General features: G+C 53.9%; 1 protein-coding gene across 3 annotated transcripts in view; it reads left to right on the top strand.

Moving 5' to 3' along the window:
- Positions 1–15461, top strand: part of SPG7 (SPG7 matrix AAA peptidase subunit, paraplegin) — a 51477-nt gene that overhangs the window by 25872 nt on the left and 10144 nt on the right. For all 3 annotated transcript variants that reach the window (XM_032156160.2, XM_032156164.2, XM_032156162.2), the window contains exons 10-12: positions 11175–11299; positions 13506–13608; positions 14787–14897. In XM_032156160.2, coding sequence (XP_032012051.1) covers positions 11175–11299; positions 13506–13608; positions 14787–14897 — 339 coding nt within the window. The remainder of the gene's footprint in view (positions 1–11174; positions 11300–13505; positions 13609–14786; positions 14898–15461) is intronic.

Below are 15461 nucleotides of genomic sequence, written 5' to 3'. Positions count from 1 at the left end.
CCACCACGCCCGGCTAATTTTTTGTATTTTTAGTAGAAATGGGGTTTCACCATGTTAGCCAGGATGGTGTCCATCTCTTGACCTCGTGATCCGCCTGCCTCGGCCTCCCAAAGTGCTGGGATTACAGCTGTGAGCCACTGCACCCGGCAATCTTTTCTCAGTCTCGCTCTGTTGCCCAGGCTGGAGTACAATGGCACCATCTTGACTCACTGCCACCTCCGCCTCCCAGGTTCAAGCGATTCTCCTGCCTCAGTCTCCCAAGTAGCTGGGATTACAGGCACGTGCCGCCACACCTGGCTAATTTTTGTATTTTTAGTAGAAACGAGGTTTCACCGTGTTGGCCAGGCTGGTCTCGAACTCTTGACCTGAGGTGGTCAGCCTGCCTCAGTGTCCCAAAGTGCTGAGATTACAGGCGTCAGCCTTGGCGCCCAGGCTTTTTTTTCCATTATTACTGTTTTTTAGGGGCTTTGCAGCAAAACCCAGAAAGACCGCTAGACAGATTCTGGAAGATCTGTGCCACTCATGATTTTTTAAGTCTGTAATGAGTCTGTCTGGTTGTGCCACCACGTCTCTCCCTGCGCCCCCTGGAGAGGGTGTGATGCTGGTTAGAGGGCCGAGCAGAGCATCAGGGCACTGTACTGCGGCGAGGGAGGCACCCCATTTGTTGTGACCCCTTGAAAATGACTTCTGCTCTGGCTTTGACATTTTTATTTTTTTAATGGAGCTGACCCAATAAAGGTGACATGGAATTATTTTTCTTCTGAGCTACTTTTGCAAGATTATTATTTTTTTTTCATGTGGATATTGTTGTGGTACAATATACAGATAGCCAGGCTTGGTTGTGCAGGCCTGTGTTCCTGGCTGTTTGGGAGGCCGTGGCAGGAGTGCTGGAGCCTGAGCTAGGGAGTGTCCCGTGCGATGGTCTTGCCTGTGAACAGCCTCTGCGTTGCAGCCTGGATAACACAGCGAGACTCTGTCTCTAAAAAACAATATGTTCACATAAATTTACCACTTTAATCATTCTGAAGTTCATTGACATTAAGTACATTCGCACTGTTGAGCAACTGCCACCACCACGTGTCTCCAGAACTTTCTCTTCAAACCGAAAACCTGTCCCCACCCAACCCTCTCCATTCTCCATCCCCAGCCCCTTGCAGCCTGTGTCCCGCTGTCTGTCTCTGAGTTTGACTGTTGGAGGGACCTCATAGAATTGGAGTCCTACAGTGTCTGTCCTTTGCTATCCGCCTTCTTTCAAGCACATAACATCTCCAGGGGCCATCTGCGCTGGGCACGTGTCAGGATTTCCTTCCTCTTTGAGGCTTAATGATGCTTCCTTGTGTGTAGGGGCTGCGTCTTGTTATTCACTCGTCGGTGGACACGTGGACTGTCGTGAATTAGGCTGTGTTAACATAAGTACAAGCATCTTTTGAAGTCTCTGCTTTGTAAGATTTAATCAGAATTCTAGTTAGATTTTAGGTATTGTAGATGAGGGAGACTTTTTTCCCCAAAGTGTTCTGGCTCCAAGAGAACCGTTGACTTCCTGTTTTCTTTGTTGCCTGTGGCTGCCTGGAGTCGTGTGTCTTAGCACATGCACAGCCCAGTTTTGACTACTCAGCTAAGGGGGGAACTTGCTTCACCTCTCATTGCAAAATCACTTGAGACTTACAGAAGTGTTGCCACGGTAGTCAGAGTGTTCTTTGATGCCTTCCTGCGAGCTCCCTGAAGGCTGACTGTGACGTACATGGTCTGCAGGTTCAGACCAGGCCATGGTGTTCGTGACTGCCCCCCAGACCCATCCACGGGCACTTCCAACCCCCAGGCCATGGTGTCCGTGACTGCCCCCAAGACCCATCCATGGACGCTTCCCACCCCCACGCCACGGTGTCCATGACTGCCCCCCAGACCCATCCACAGGTGCTTCCGCCCCCCGACGTGGATGTTCGGTCTCCTTGGTCTCTTCCCTTCCTGTGTCATTTCTTGGTCCTGTTTTTTGAGACAGGGTCTTGCTCTGTTGCTCCTGTTGGTCTTGAACTGCTTAGCTCATGTGATCCTCCTACCTCAGCCTCCTGAGTAGGTGGGATTACAGGTAGGCTTCACTGTTCCTCAGTGTTTGTCTTTGGTGACTGTGACACTGTACAGGCCAGTGACATTCAGGAATGTCATCTCTGGAGCTGTGACATGTCCTCAGGGTCAGGTCAAGCAGTGCATTTGGCCGGATTGGTGCAGCAGTGCTGTGGTGTGCCTTGAGGTTTACAGTGTCGCTGCACCTGTCGCTGGCGGTGGACTCTGCTCAGGACTTTGGCTCTGGGCTGGTGTGCATCTGTTCTGGGTATTCCATGTTCCCTGTGCTGGCGCCCATCTGTCCTGGGTGCTCTGCGTTCTCCATGGTGGCACGTATTTCTCCCAGGTGCCCGCGTTCCCCGTGCTGGCGCCCATTTCTTCTGGGTGCCCCACGTTCCCTGTGCTGGCTCCCGTCTCTTTTGGGTGCCCCGCGTTCCCTCTGGGCTGCTGTGAATTCAGATAGACTGATGCCCACAGAAGTGTTCTCTAGGCTGTGAAAGTTCTGAGGGTGGAAGATGAAAGTGAGATTCCCGATGGTGTCCAGGACGCAGTGACGTTTGCAGAGAATGCTTCACCCCTCTCCTGCTGCTTGTCCCCTGTGTCTCCAGTCGTCTCTCCACACGCTTGTTCAGGAATTAATGCGTGAGCATGCGAGACCTGAACGGCTGCCTTCTGCACACAGAGCAAGTGGTCATGGGAGTCGAGTTTTCAGAGAACAGAATGTCTTCAGAGATGTGGGGTGAGCAGTTCAGGTTGTGCAGTGTCTGAGGTGTCACTGAGGAGAGACACCTCCTCAGAGGTGGGTTCTTGGGGTTCAGGGACCCCACCACCTCTGCTGGGGGAGCTGGCCCTGTACCTCAAGTGGAGATCACCATGCGTTTTAGAGGCCTCTGGAGCCTCCAGGCTCGTTGTACTGCTTCTCTGCGGAGCATCTTTATGTGGCCTCTCTGGTGCTTTGTGGCCTTCACTGTGGCCTGTCTGGTGCTGTGTGGCCTTCAGTGTGGCTCTAACCATTGTTTCTGGAGGCTGCTGAAGGATGGGTGGGTTGTTTGGGTTTTGAAGAAATCTGCAGGACACCTTGGGTTCTGGCCACAGAGTCTTGTTACTCTCTGTGGGTCGGGTGAGGCGGGTGGCTGCGCTGTTCTGGCTGCGCGGCGTGGACACTGAGGTCTTCATCCTCTGAGTCTGCAGCCTTCTCCGACCAGGTGCCTCTCTTGACCAGGTGCCCTCCCAGGGGACCATGAGGAAGCTCAGAGGAGAGACCCCCGCCTGCTCCTGTCTCACGGAGCCCACAGGGCGATGGAGGGCGATGTCGTTCGCTCTTCTGCGGTTGCCTTTTGCACTGAAGACAGAGACCACCTTTTTGAGTGACTTGAGCCCAAAGGCAAGCGTATATCAAACGATCTTCTCCACATAACCTCTCTGTGCTATCGTAAGAATAGCTGCTTCCACCCCCGGATTTGCGCAGGCCTGGGAGTCCGCTGACTGAAGGCCTCTTGTTGAGTGCCAGCTCTAAACAAGTCCCTTTATGCAGAGCCACAGCTGTGTGTGCTCAGCCCTGCCGAGCTCCCAGGCCAGGCTTTGTTGCTTCCATTCATGGAAGTGCACAGGATGGGGTGGACGCTGTGCTGCTCGTGGGAAAATCTCACTGGGGAAGAGAAAAGCCGCAGCCTTGTTGGTTACGTCAGCCCGTCCATGGCCGTGTCCTGTGGACCCCAGACCCTGCTGGGAAGGACGTAAGTCAGAGAGCACTGGAGGCACCACCGGCGATGGATGTCCAGGTCCCGGCTCCTGTGCTGGAAAGCAGTGATGCCGAGTGTCAGCGCTGAGCACATGCGGGAGCTGTGGATGCCCAGCAGTTCACACAGGCCTCCCTTCCACGCAGTCATCCCCTGGTGGCGGAAGCCAGCCAAGACGGCGCCCTGACGTGCAGCCACACACGGAAAAGGCTGCTGTGAACATTTTATGCTTCGGCTTTTTTTTTCTTCAGAGACAGGGTCTCCTTCTGTCGCCCAGGCTGGAGTGCAGTGCCACCATCATAGCTCACTGCAGCCTCCACCTCCTAGGCTCAAGCAGCCATCCTGCTCCAGCTTCCTAAGTCGTTGGGACTCAAGGCTTGAGCCACCATGCCAGGCGTTGTTTTTTCAGTCTGTGCAAAGTAAACTCCTCAGCATGTGAGCCTGGCGGTGCTTGTCGTGGGCTCTTTCAGGTCCAGGCTCCCAGTATCTGGGCAGTCAGCGAGGTCCTGGGAAGCCGGGGTCCTCGTCCTGGTCCCATTGTGACCCGGGGACACCCCTACCTCTGTCCTTAATGTGGCAGTGAATGTATCAAGCACGCTCTGCCCTGGGAGCCGTGGACTGCCTGCCAGGTGGGTAGATGGGCGCTGGCAGAGAGAGAAGCTGAGGCCCAGCAGGAGCCGGCCGTCGGACTCACAACTCACGCCCGTCGACTGCCCCTGTCCTCCCCTGGGGGCCGTGAGCACTGCCGAGCCCTGGGTGATGCTGGTGTGGCCAGGCTGGAGCACAGAGAACTGCACTTGGGGTTCAGAGTGTGTCCTCCCACTCAGAAGCGTCGCTCTGCCGGAAGCGGGATGGGGATGCAGCTTTTCTCCCCGTGTTAGACCTCGGGTTGGAAGGTTGCAGTCAGGTGGGAGCAGCCGCTTCAGGTTGGGCATCTTGTGCTGTCCTGGTGCGTTGAGACATCCCTCAAAGAAAGCACGAGTACCCTCCATGCCCACATAGCCAGGGCGTCCACTGTCACCCACTCGATGTGGAAGTCCTGTTGGTAAAATCTTGACAAGAGCCATTTAGAGAGCACTGGGGGAAATTCTCCCAGGTCCAAGCCAGAATGGACAGTGAGCCTGGGGGACAGACGGACAGGAGGAGGCCTGGGCTCCTGGGCCCCCCAGGCAGGGAGGGGCCGGCAGTGTGGCTCATTCCCACTTGAGTCAGCTCTTGAGCGCTTGCTGCTGGCACAGAGGTGATGCCTCTGTCCTCTCAGAGGAAGTGGGTGCTGGTTCAAGGGTCTCAGGCTCTGAGCGGGAGAGCGGGGTCCAGTCTAGCGTTTGTCTGTGGCTTGCTCCCTGTGGTGTTGCCTCTGCCTGCCCTGCCGTCCTCCACATGTGCCTCCAACAGGGAATGGAAGGAGCCTCTGACCCAAAAACATCCCCCAAACTGTCGGGTCCTGCGGCAGGTTGAGGGCCTCTCGGGGTTCCTGTCTGGGGCCCTCTGGGAAGTGAGGCTGTGGCAGCCGGTCCTTTATCCTGAGTTTGGTTGCCTTTGTTTTTGGACAATGTCTTAGGTCCCAGGGATGGTGGACCAGCAGGCAGCCCCGAGCACTGAGGATACTGTGGGAAACCCAGGCAGGAGTTAAGGGGTGGGAGCTCAGGGCTGGGGGGCACAGATCTCGAGGCCCAAGGGGCATCTTCTCAGCAGGTGTCTTGACTGAGTTCTGAGTGTTCTCCAGGGCTCTGAACACAGCCCTTTTTTGGACATGAGGTTTACGCATTCTCTCTCCATCTGTCCCTTGTCATTTCACCCTCTAACGGGGAACAACAAAAGCTGCTGATTTTGATAAAGTTCAGTTTATCAATTTTTGCTTTTATAGATCTCATTTTTACTGTGAAGTCTAAGAACCGTTTGCCCGCCGAGCATGGTGTCTCACGCCTGTAATCCCAGCACTTTGGGAGGCCAAGGCGGGTGGATCACCTGAGGTCAGGAGTTCAAGACCAGCCTGGCCAATATGGAGAAACCCCATCTCTACTAAAAATACAAAATTAGCTGGGCGTGGTGGCGCGCGCCTGTAATCCCAGCTACTCAGGAGGCTGAGGCAGGAGAATTGCTTGAACCCGGGAGGCGGAGGTTGCAGTGAGCCAAGTTGGCGCCATTGCACTCCATTCTGGGCAAAAAAGAGCAAAACTCCGTCTTAAGAAAACAAACAAACAAATAAAAGAACTGTTTGCCTATTTCTAGATCCTAAAGGTTTTCTCCTGTGGGTTTCTTTTTTGTTTTCTTTGAGACAGAGTCTTGCTCTGTCACGCAGGGTGGAGTGCAGTGGTGTGATCATTGGTCGCAGCAGCCTCAGCTTCTGGGACTCAAGCCATCCTCCCATCTCAGCCTCCTGAGTAGCTGGGACCACAGGTGTGTGCACCAACATGCCTGGCTAATTAAAAAAAAATTTTTTGTGTGGAGTTGGGGTCTCATCTTGTTGCCCAGCCTGCTCTTGAACTCCTGGGCTCAAATGATCTTTTCACCTCAGCTCCTCAAAGTGTGGGGAATACAGGTGTGAGCCCCCATGCCTGGCCTCTCGTGGGTTTCTTTTTTTTGTTTGTTTTGTTTTTTTGAGACAGAGTCTTTCTCTGTCCCCCAGGCTGGAGTGCACTGGCGCGATCTCGGCTCACTGCAAGCTCCGCCTCCTGGGTTCACGCCATTCTCCTGCCTCAGCCTCCTGAGTAGCTGGGACTACAGGCGCCCGCCACCACGCCCGGCTAATTTTTTGTATTTTTAGTAGAGACGGGGTTTCACCGTGTTAGCCAGGATGGTCTCGATCTCCTGACCTCGTGATCCGCCCGCCTCGGCCTCCCAAAGTGCTGGGATTACAGGCGTGAGCCACTGCGCCTGGCCTCTAATGGGTTTCTTATAGAAGTTTTAGATTTAATGCATGATCTTATTTTAAGTTAACGTCTACATGAGGTGGGAGGTTTCGTCAGGTTCATTTTCTGCCTGTGGAAAAGTGTTCCAGCGCCACTGGTCTGAAATGCTGTCTTCTCTCCACCAAGTTGTGCTTGCACCTTTGCCACAGCTCAGGTGGATGTGGGGGTCTGTGCTGGCTCTGTGAGTCTGTCCTTCCGCACACAACTGGTCTCTCGCTTATGTGATACTTGAGAGCAGGTGGAGTGATTCCTCCCACTTTGTTCTTTACCAGAATTGTTTCAGCTATTCCTTTGCCTTTTCCTATAATTTTTAGAGTAAGCTTGTTCCTGTCTACCAAAGTATCTTGCTGAGATTTTGATAGGAACACACACCTCATCGGAGAGCTGGAGTAAAGAGCAGTGAGTGGCCCGGATCTGGGCCATACCTGTGATCCTAGCGCTTTGCGGGTCTGAGTTGGAAGCATTACTTTAGCCCAGGAGTTTGAAACCAGCCTGAGCAACACAGTGAGATTCTGTCTCTAAAAATATATAAAAATTAGCTGGCAGTGGTGGTGCGCACCTGTAGTGTTAGCTGCTCAGAAGACTGAGGTGGGAGGGGAGGATCGCTTGAGCCTGGCAGTTTGAGGCTACAGGGAACCGTGGTCACCCCACTGCACTCCAGCCTGGACGACAGGGCGAGACCCCATCTCAAAAACAAAACAAAACTCAAAAAACAGTGACAACACCACACGCTGCTGAGAATGCCAAGAAACCAGATCCCTTGTACGCTGCTGATGGGGATGTGACGTGGTACAGCCTCACTGGGAAACAGTTTGGCAGTTTCTTAAAAAACTAAATGAGTGCTCACCATATGACCCCGTGTCCACATGCGCTCACCACATGACCCCGCGTCCACCCTCCTGGGTTCTTATCCCAGGAAAGCAAAGACTTAGGCTCACACGAAATGCCTGGGCGCCTACGCTCATTTACCTGTAATAGCTAAAAACTTGAAGCAACCCAGGTGTCATTCAGTGGCTGAGAGCTGAAACTGGTGTATCCTTATCATGGTGTTCTACGCAGCAATAGAAGAGCTGAAACTGGTGTGTCCTTATCGTGGTGTTCTACACAGAAATAGAAGAGCTGAAACGGGTGTATCCTTATCATGGTGTCCTACGCAGAAATAGAAGAGGTGAAACGGGTGTGTCCTTACCGTGGTGTTCTACGCAGCAGTAGAAGAGCTGAAACGGGTGTATCCTTACCATGGTGTTCTACGCAGCCGTAGAAGGAAACTCTTCCTGCAGCAACAAGGAAATGATGCCCAGTGAGAAGAGCCAGGCTTAGTATCTTATGACTCCACTTGTACAAAGTTGTCAAAATAACAAAATTCTAGGGATGGAGAACAGGTTAGTGGTTGTCAGCAGTTAGGGGAGGTCTGCAGGGAGGAGGGATGCCTCTGGGGAGGGCGGTTCTGTGTCTTGAGGGGAGATGCTGGTTACGTGAATGTGCGTGTGATGCAGGTGTCCATCTGTGGAGCGTACAGGTGAGAGCACATAGAAGTGGGGGTGTCTGAGTGGGGGCCTGGTGTTTCTGTGTCAGTCTCTTGGCTTTACCTTTGTTTTGCAGCTATTGAATGCGCAGCTGCTGGGGGACCAGGGCCAAAGGGACTGCTCTGTGCTGTTTTTGCAATTTGTTGTGTATCTGTTACCGTCAGAATACAAAACTCAAAAAGTCAAACCAGAGATCCAGTCCCAGGAAGTCCATATCCTGAAACCGCATGTCCCTGACACATAGTTGCCCAGCGGGGAGCATGTGTCCAGTCCCAGGAAGTCCGTATCCTGAAACCACGTGTCGGTGACACATAGCAGCCCGGTGGGGAGCACGTGCCGCGCAGGGTGGCCGTCTTGACACATAGCGGCCCGGTGCGAAGCATGTGCCCCGCAGGGTGGCCAGGCTCTGCTGAAGGCCGAGCTGTGCTTGAACCTGGTGCCGCCCCCTCTAGGAGCTCGCACTGCACCTCTTTGGCCTGGCTGCTGTTTTTGAGACCAGTGTTCCTATAACTTTTCCATTTTTTTTCACCGTTTATACAATCTTTCAGAATTCTGTATCCACAGTCCTGGCTTCTTCTGCAAGGAAGGTGCTCCACGACACTGAGCAGTAAGCCTTGGCAGGCCTTCCAGACAGCTCTGGAGGGGCCAGCTCGGATCCCAGTCCCCACCCTCCCCAGCCTCTTGTTCCCTGTGTCATAGTGTGACAAGGCACTTGTGCTTCTGCTGCCCGTTTTTGTTTCTGAGTTTATTTTAAAAGTCACCGTCATTTTAAGGCACTGCCTTTGCCTTGACCAGGTGGTTCTCTTCGGTGATCTCCCTTCTAGAAATGTGACTGGGACTCAGCATCCCAGCTTATCACATTCTGACGTGTGGAACCAGGGAGAATGGTTGTGTCTTTCAAAGTTCCTTTGAAATTCGGGAGCGATTTGCTTGGAAGTGGGGTGTGGCTTGGACTGAGTTGCTGTCCAGACTTGGCGGCTACGGCTTAGTGAGGCTCAGGACAGTGGCCCTGGAGAAGCTGGTCAGGCCCCTCCCCTCAGCCCTCTCAGAGCGTTCAAGGTCCTGTCCCAAGAACATGGGGTTGCTGGAGACAGGGTCTCGCTCCATTGCCCAGGCTGGAGTGTAGGGGCATGATCATAGCTCACTGCAGCCTTCACCTCCTGGGCTCACATGGTCCTCCCACCTTGGCCTCCCAACGTGCTGGGATTATGAAGGGTTTCTTACGTCAGTCACGGTACGTCCTGTTCTTTTTTTTTTTTTTTGAGACGGAGTCTTGCTCTGTCACCCGGGCTTGGAGTGCAGTGGTGCGGCTCACTGCGACCTCTGCCTCCTGGGTTCAGGTGATTCTCCTGCCTCAGCCTCTCTAGTAGCTGGGACTACAGGCGCACGCCACCAAGCCCAGCTAATTTTTTGTATTTTTAGTAGAGTTGGGGTTTCACCATGTTGGCCAGGATGGTCTCAATCTCCAGACCTCGTGATCTGCCCGCCTCGGCCTCCCAAAGTGCTGGGATTACAGGCGTGAGCCACCGCGCCCGGCTAAATCCTCTTCTAGTCACGGTGGATCCTGTTCTTACGTTAGTTACTTTTAACACTGTTTATTGCGGACCTTTTCCGTTTTTTTGTTTGTGTGTTTGTTTGTTTGTTTGAGAGTCTTGCTCTGTCGCCCAGGCTGGAGTACAGTGACAGTCTCGGTTTACTGTAACCTCCGCCTCCTGCCTCAGTCTCCCGAGTAGCTGGGATTACAGGCACGCACCACACCCAGCTAATTTTTGTATTTTAGTAGAGACGAGGTTTCACCCTTTTGGCCAGGGTGGTCTAGAACTGCTGACCTCAGGTGATCCACCTGCCTCAGCCTCCCAAAGTGCTGGGATTACAGGCGTGAGTCACTGTGCCTGGCCACCAGTGGATTCTTTTTTTTTTTTTTTTTTTTTCTCCCAGACTGAGTCTTGCCCTGTAGCCCAGGCTGGAGTGCAGTGGTGTCACCTTGGCTCACTGCAACCTCTGCCTCCCAGGTTCAAGAGATTCTCCTGCCTCAGCCTCCTGAGTAGCTGGGATTACAGGCGCGCACCACCACACCCGGCTAATTTTTTGTATCTTTTGTGGGGTTTCACCATTTTGGCCAGTCTGGTCTTGGACTCCTGGCCTCGTGATCCGCCTGCCTCAGCCTCCCAAAGTGCTGGGATTACAGGCGTGAGGCACCGCGCCCGGTGGACTGTATTCTTTTAAAGCAAACCCATAGTTTTGAATCTTACATGCTCTGAGTACATTTCTTTAAATTCAGAGAAGTATCACAGCATCGTAACACCTGAACGTTCTTATGAGCATCCAGTCAGGTGGTCCCAGCAGCTTCATAAATCCCGTTTCGCAGTTGATTTATTCACATCAAGGGCCAGTCAAGGTTCACATACACCAGGGATCAGTGATCGTTTCTGGACTCACTTTTAAATTCTTAGATGAGAGACCTCAAGCCTGAAACCCAGGGCCTAAGGCCAGACATTGAAGATAAAGTGTTTCAAAGTCACAGTCTAAAGCGGGGCGTTAGCTAAAGTGTTACAAAGTCACAATAATAATGACGTGGGGGTGGGGGGGTGGCTGTTATGACCAGCTCCCAGGTGGCCCCATGAGACAGGGAGACGCTCCAGGGTGCTGTGGGAGCTCCAGGAGGGCCTTGGACAGTTCTGCCTCAGTAGCCAGCCCTAGGGACGGCGCTGCTGTTTTCACTTGTCAAATAGGCAGATTCCTGTTCCTCCTGGTGATGTTGGCTGGGAGCGATGGGGGATCACGGCTCCTAGTTCGGAAGGACCGGGCTGTTCCTTTCTCTCTGGGCCTTAGGTGGGGGTCTCTCTCCCTCCTGTATCCTGAAGGGGAACTTGCAGGGGAAATGTGTTGTGTCAGGACCCCCACCCTCAGGGCCACTGTCTGCTCTGTCCCCTCAGGAATGGGTACCACAGACCATGTCATTGTCCTGGCGTCCACGAACCGAGCTGACATTTTGGACGGTGCTCTGATGAGGCCAGGCCGACTGGACCGGCACGTGTTCATTGATCTTCCCACGCTGCAGGTCAGACGCAGGACCCCAGCCTCTCCCACTCCACCTGGGCCGCCCTCACTCTCGTTCTGAGTGGTCTGGCCTCTCCTCTAAGACACTTCTTGGTGTGAAGCCTGTCGTAGCCCCACAGGTGCTGGCAATGTCCAGCGTGGCCCCCACATCGGCTGCACGCCCCCGGCAGACCTGCTCACCCGCTGCACTCACTGCTGTGGCCCCCACATTGGCTGCACGCCCCCGGCAGGCTGTGGCCCCCACATTGGCTGCACGCCCCCGGCAGACCTGCCCACCTGCTGCACTCACTGCTCGGGGTTTTGCAGTTCTGTTCACCCGCTATTGGTTTCCCTTTTATCCTGGGTATCAGTCTGGTTTTTATAGCAAATCCTTTGAAACAAAATCCAGGAGGAAAAATCGTGAGAAACTTTATGCTTGTGTGGCATCACTTCCTTCCATCCTTAGCGTGGGCTCTGGGGACGTGGACTGTGCAGCTGCCCTGAAATTGGGGTGGGAGTAGAAGTCCTAAGACCGCTTGCCTGATCTCTCCTCTGTCACAGGGCTCTGGTCGGACGTTACACTTCCTGGCCAAAGGGCCTTTGTTGCTGCCCTGAGGGAGCAGGAGTTCAGCTCATGGAGCGGAGGGTTTGGAGAGAGGGCCTTGGGGTCTGCTGGTGGTTAATGTTCCATCATTGCAGCCTGGGGAGCAGGGCTGGGCTCACACAGGGGCTGCCCTGATGCCTCAGCCGGTGCTCAGCCTCTGTTGGGATGGAGAGTGAAGGGCGGAGCAGAAGCCCTTCCCTCTGGGACTCGGCTTCTCCAGGAGATGGCAGCTTCTCCAGGGTACACGGCTTCTCCAGGGGACGGCAGCTTCTCCAGGGTACACGGCTTCTCCAGGGGAGGGCGGCTTCTCCAGGGTATGGCAGCTCCTGGCTTTTTGACTGTGTAAGAAACATTTTACATCAGGGTTTAGATGCATGGAACATGTTTGGGAATTGGAAGTTTTGCAGAATAAGCGTTTGCTCTGTGACATGCTTTGTTAGCTATTCTGCTATAATTTTTTCTTTTTTCTTTTTAATTTTTTCTTTTAATTTTTAGAGAAAGGGTGTTGTGCTCTCACTGAGGCTGGAGTGCAGTGCTGCGATCACCACTCACTGCAGTCTCAACCTTCAGGGCTCAAGCTGAGGAGCTGGGACTACTATGGGCATGCGCCACTGTGTCGGCTAATTTTTTTTTTTTTTTGGAGACAGAATCTGGCTCTGTCCCCCAGGCTGGAGTGCAGTGGCACCATCTCGGCTCACTGCAAGCTCCGCCTCCCGGGTTCACGCCATTCTCTTGCCTCAGCCTCCCGAGTAGCTGGGACTACAGGCGCCCGCCGCTAATTTTTTTTGTATTTTTAGTAGAGGCAGGGTTTCACTATGTTGGCCAGGATGGTCTCGAACTCCTGACGTCGTGATCCGCCCACCTCGGCCTCCCAAAGTGCTAGGATTACAGGCTTGAGCCACCGCGCCCGGCCTGTGTCGGCTAATTTTTAACAGAGTCTCGCTGTGTTGCCAAGGCTGGTGTCATACCCCTGGCCTCAAGTGATCCCCACCCACCTTGGCTTCCAAGAGCGTTCTTTTTTTTTTTTTTTTTTGAGACAGTCTCACTCTATCCCCCAGGCTGGAGTGCAGCGGCGCCATCTCAGCTCACTGCAACCACCATCTCCCGGGTTCCAGTGATTGTCCCGCCTCAGCCTCTCCAGTAGCTGGGATTACAGGCACCTGCTGTCATGCCTGGCTAATTTCTGTATTTTAGTAGGGATGGGGTTTCACCATGTTGGCCAGGCTGCCCGCTTCGGTCTCCCAAAGTCCTAGGATTACAGGTGTGAGCCACTAGGCCTGGCCATCCAGGAGCGTTCTGTTCATGTTTAAAATGCTGCTTGTGGCCAGGCATGGTGGCTCACGCCTGTAATCCCAGCATTTTGGGAGGCCGAGGAGGGTGGATCGCTTGAAGTCAGGAGTTCGAGACCAGCCTGGCCAACTTTGTGAAACCCCGTCTCTACTAAAAATACAAAACTCAGTCAGGTGTGATGGCACACACCTGTAATCCCAGCTACTTGGGAAGCTGAGGCTTGTCCTCAGGACGGGCACGTCGGGGACCCCCCCCCCACAGACAAACATGCCGCGCCTGCGGCAATAACTGGGCGTGAGCCCAACGGTCTGTCCTCCTCCCCTGGTTTTGGCAGGAGAGGCGGGAGATTTTTGAGCAGCACCTGAAGAGCCTGAAGCTGACCCAATCCAGCACCTTTTACTCCCAGCGTCTGGCAGAGCTGACACCAGGATTCAGTGGTACGTTCTCAACCCGCAGCCTGGGCAGCCTCACGTCCTGAGGGCAGGTGGTCTCACCTGCGCACACAGCATCGAGGCCTCCTCTGTGGGGTGGGCGCTGCTCCTTCTCTGGGGGCCCCTGCTCAGTACAAGCCTGAGTGGGAGCTGATGTGCATGTGGGACGGCAGGAGGTCCAGACGGCACCCGCTCTCCTTCCTCCGTCCCAGGGGTGGGAAAGCAGACGGTGGTTCCGGGTCTGTCTTGACTCCAGAGATAGTGGAGTTATGTTTGCTTCCACACAGTGACCAGTCATCCCGGCGTTTCCTGTCAGACCTGGGGTCAGACCAGGCGGTCCCGGCAAAGCCGCCTACCTCTGACCCTCACAGTCTCTGTCAAGTTGTAGAAATAGAAATCATATCTCAAGATGCTGTTCCTTCTGTGTGCCTCACATTTTAAAAGTTAATGTCAACAAACCTCCCTTTGATTATGAGATGAACTTGCCCTTTGATGATTTGTTAGGGTCTTTCTCTGGAATTCTGTGGTTACTGGAGAGCCTTTAATTTCTTAGAATCAGTCACAAGATGGGGTGTGGAACTGCCCTTGGGAGGAGAGACGGGTGTCAGGGCGTATGGAGCCTGGCAGTTCTGTGTGTCGTCTGTGGAATGGCCTCAGTGGAACATGGTCCAAGTGCCCGCCGCTCTCCCCGCCTCTGCTTCTGGCGCCAGCTCCCCGTGCCTCTCTCCCACACGCTCTCACCAGCACTCTTGGTTCTTGGTCTCTTTTCCCTCTTTGTTCTTCCTTTTATTTATTATTTATTTTGAGACAGAGTCCTACTCTGTCGCCCAGGCTGGAGTGCAGTGGCGTGATCTTGGCTCACTGCAGCCTCCACCTCCTGCGTTCAACCGATTTTCCTGCCTCAGCCTCCTGAGTAGCTGGGATTACAGGTGCTCACCACCACGCCCGGCTAATTTTTGTATTTTTAGTAGACATGGGGTTTCACCCTGTTGGCCAGGCTGGTCTCAAACTCCTGGCCTCAGGTTATCTGCCCACCTCAGCCTCCCAAAGTGCTGGGATTACAGGGGTGAGCCACCACGCCCGGCCATCTTTGTTCTTCCTTGAGGGCCCCTTCCTCCTCTTAAGCCCTGATAGAGAGCAGAAACCCACCCCACCCACGCCATGGCTGTTGTTTGTGTTGACAGGGGCTGACATCGCCAACATCTGCAATGAGGCTGCGCTGCACGCGGCACGGGAGGGACACACTTCCGTGCACACTCTCAACTTCGAGTACGCCGTGGAGCGCGTCCTTGCAGGTACAGGGGGCGCGCCCTGGGTGAAGGCCGTTCTTAGCAGGGCTTGAACCCCAGAAATACCCAGGTAGGTATTTAGAGGTGAGGTGGATGGAGCCAGATCCAGACCTGGGGGTCCTGTGGTTTAGTGGCAGGGAACCATCACGTGGGAAGGAACACACGTTGCGTTTCAGTTCTGTGTATCTCATGTCTTTATGATGCCTCGTACTTTTCCTTAGTTTAAAATATCACACATTTACCTAAGAGTAGACGCTTGTCCAACAGAAATATAAAAATACCTTGCCAAAGAAAATGAAAAAATAAAAAATGCCCCCCCAAAAATAAAAATAGTAAAAACTAAAAATGCCTTGCCGGCCTGGGTGTGGTGAGCTCAGCCTAGCCCCGGCCCCGTGGGGGCTGAGCTCCAACCACTGATTATAGGCCAGAGGGCTGCTGCCGCCCATGGCTGTGGAGGGACAGCTGTGCCTTCAGCGCAGTAGGGGCTCTGTGGAGAGGTGTGGATCTGCAGCGCGACCTCTGGTGAAACTCAATGCCCCGACCGTCCGTAGGAACAGGAGATGAGTTTTG

The sequence above is a fragment of the Hylobates moloch genome, unplaced genomic scaffold, assembly GCF_009828535.3.
Source record: "Hylobates moloch isolate HMO894 unplaced genomic scaffold, HMol_V3 SCAFFOLD_6, whole genome shotgun sequence".
NCBI classification, from domain to species: domain Eukaryota; kingdom Metazoa; phylum Chordata; class Mammalia; order Primates; family Hylobatidae; genus Hylobates; species Hylobates moloch.
The sequence above is the reverse complement of the archived record's forward strand: the minus strand, read 5'-3'. Positions and strand labels throughout refer to the sequence as shown.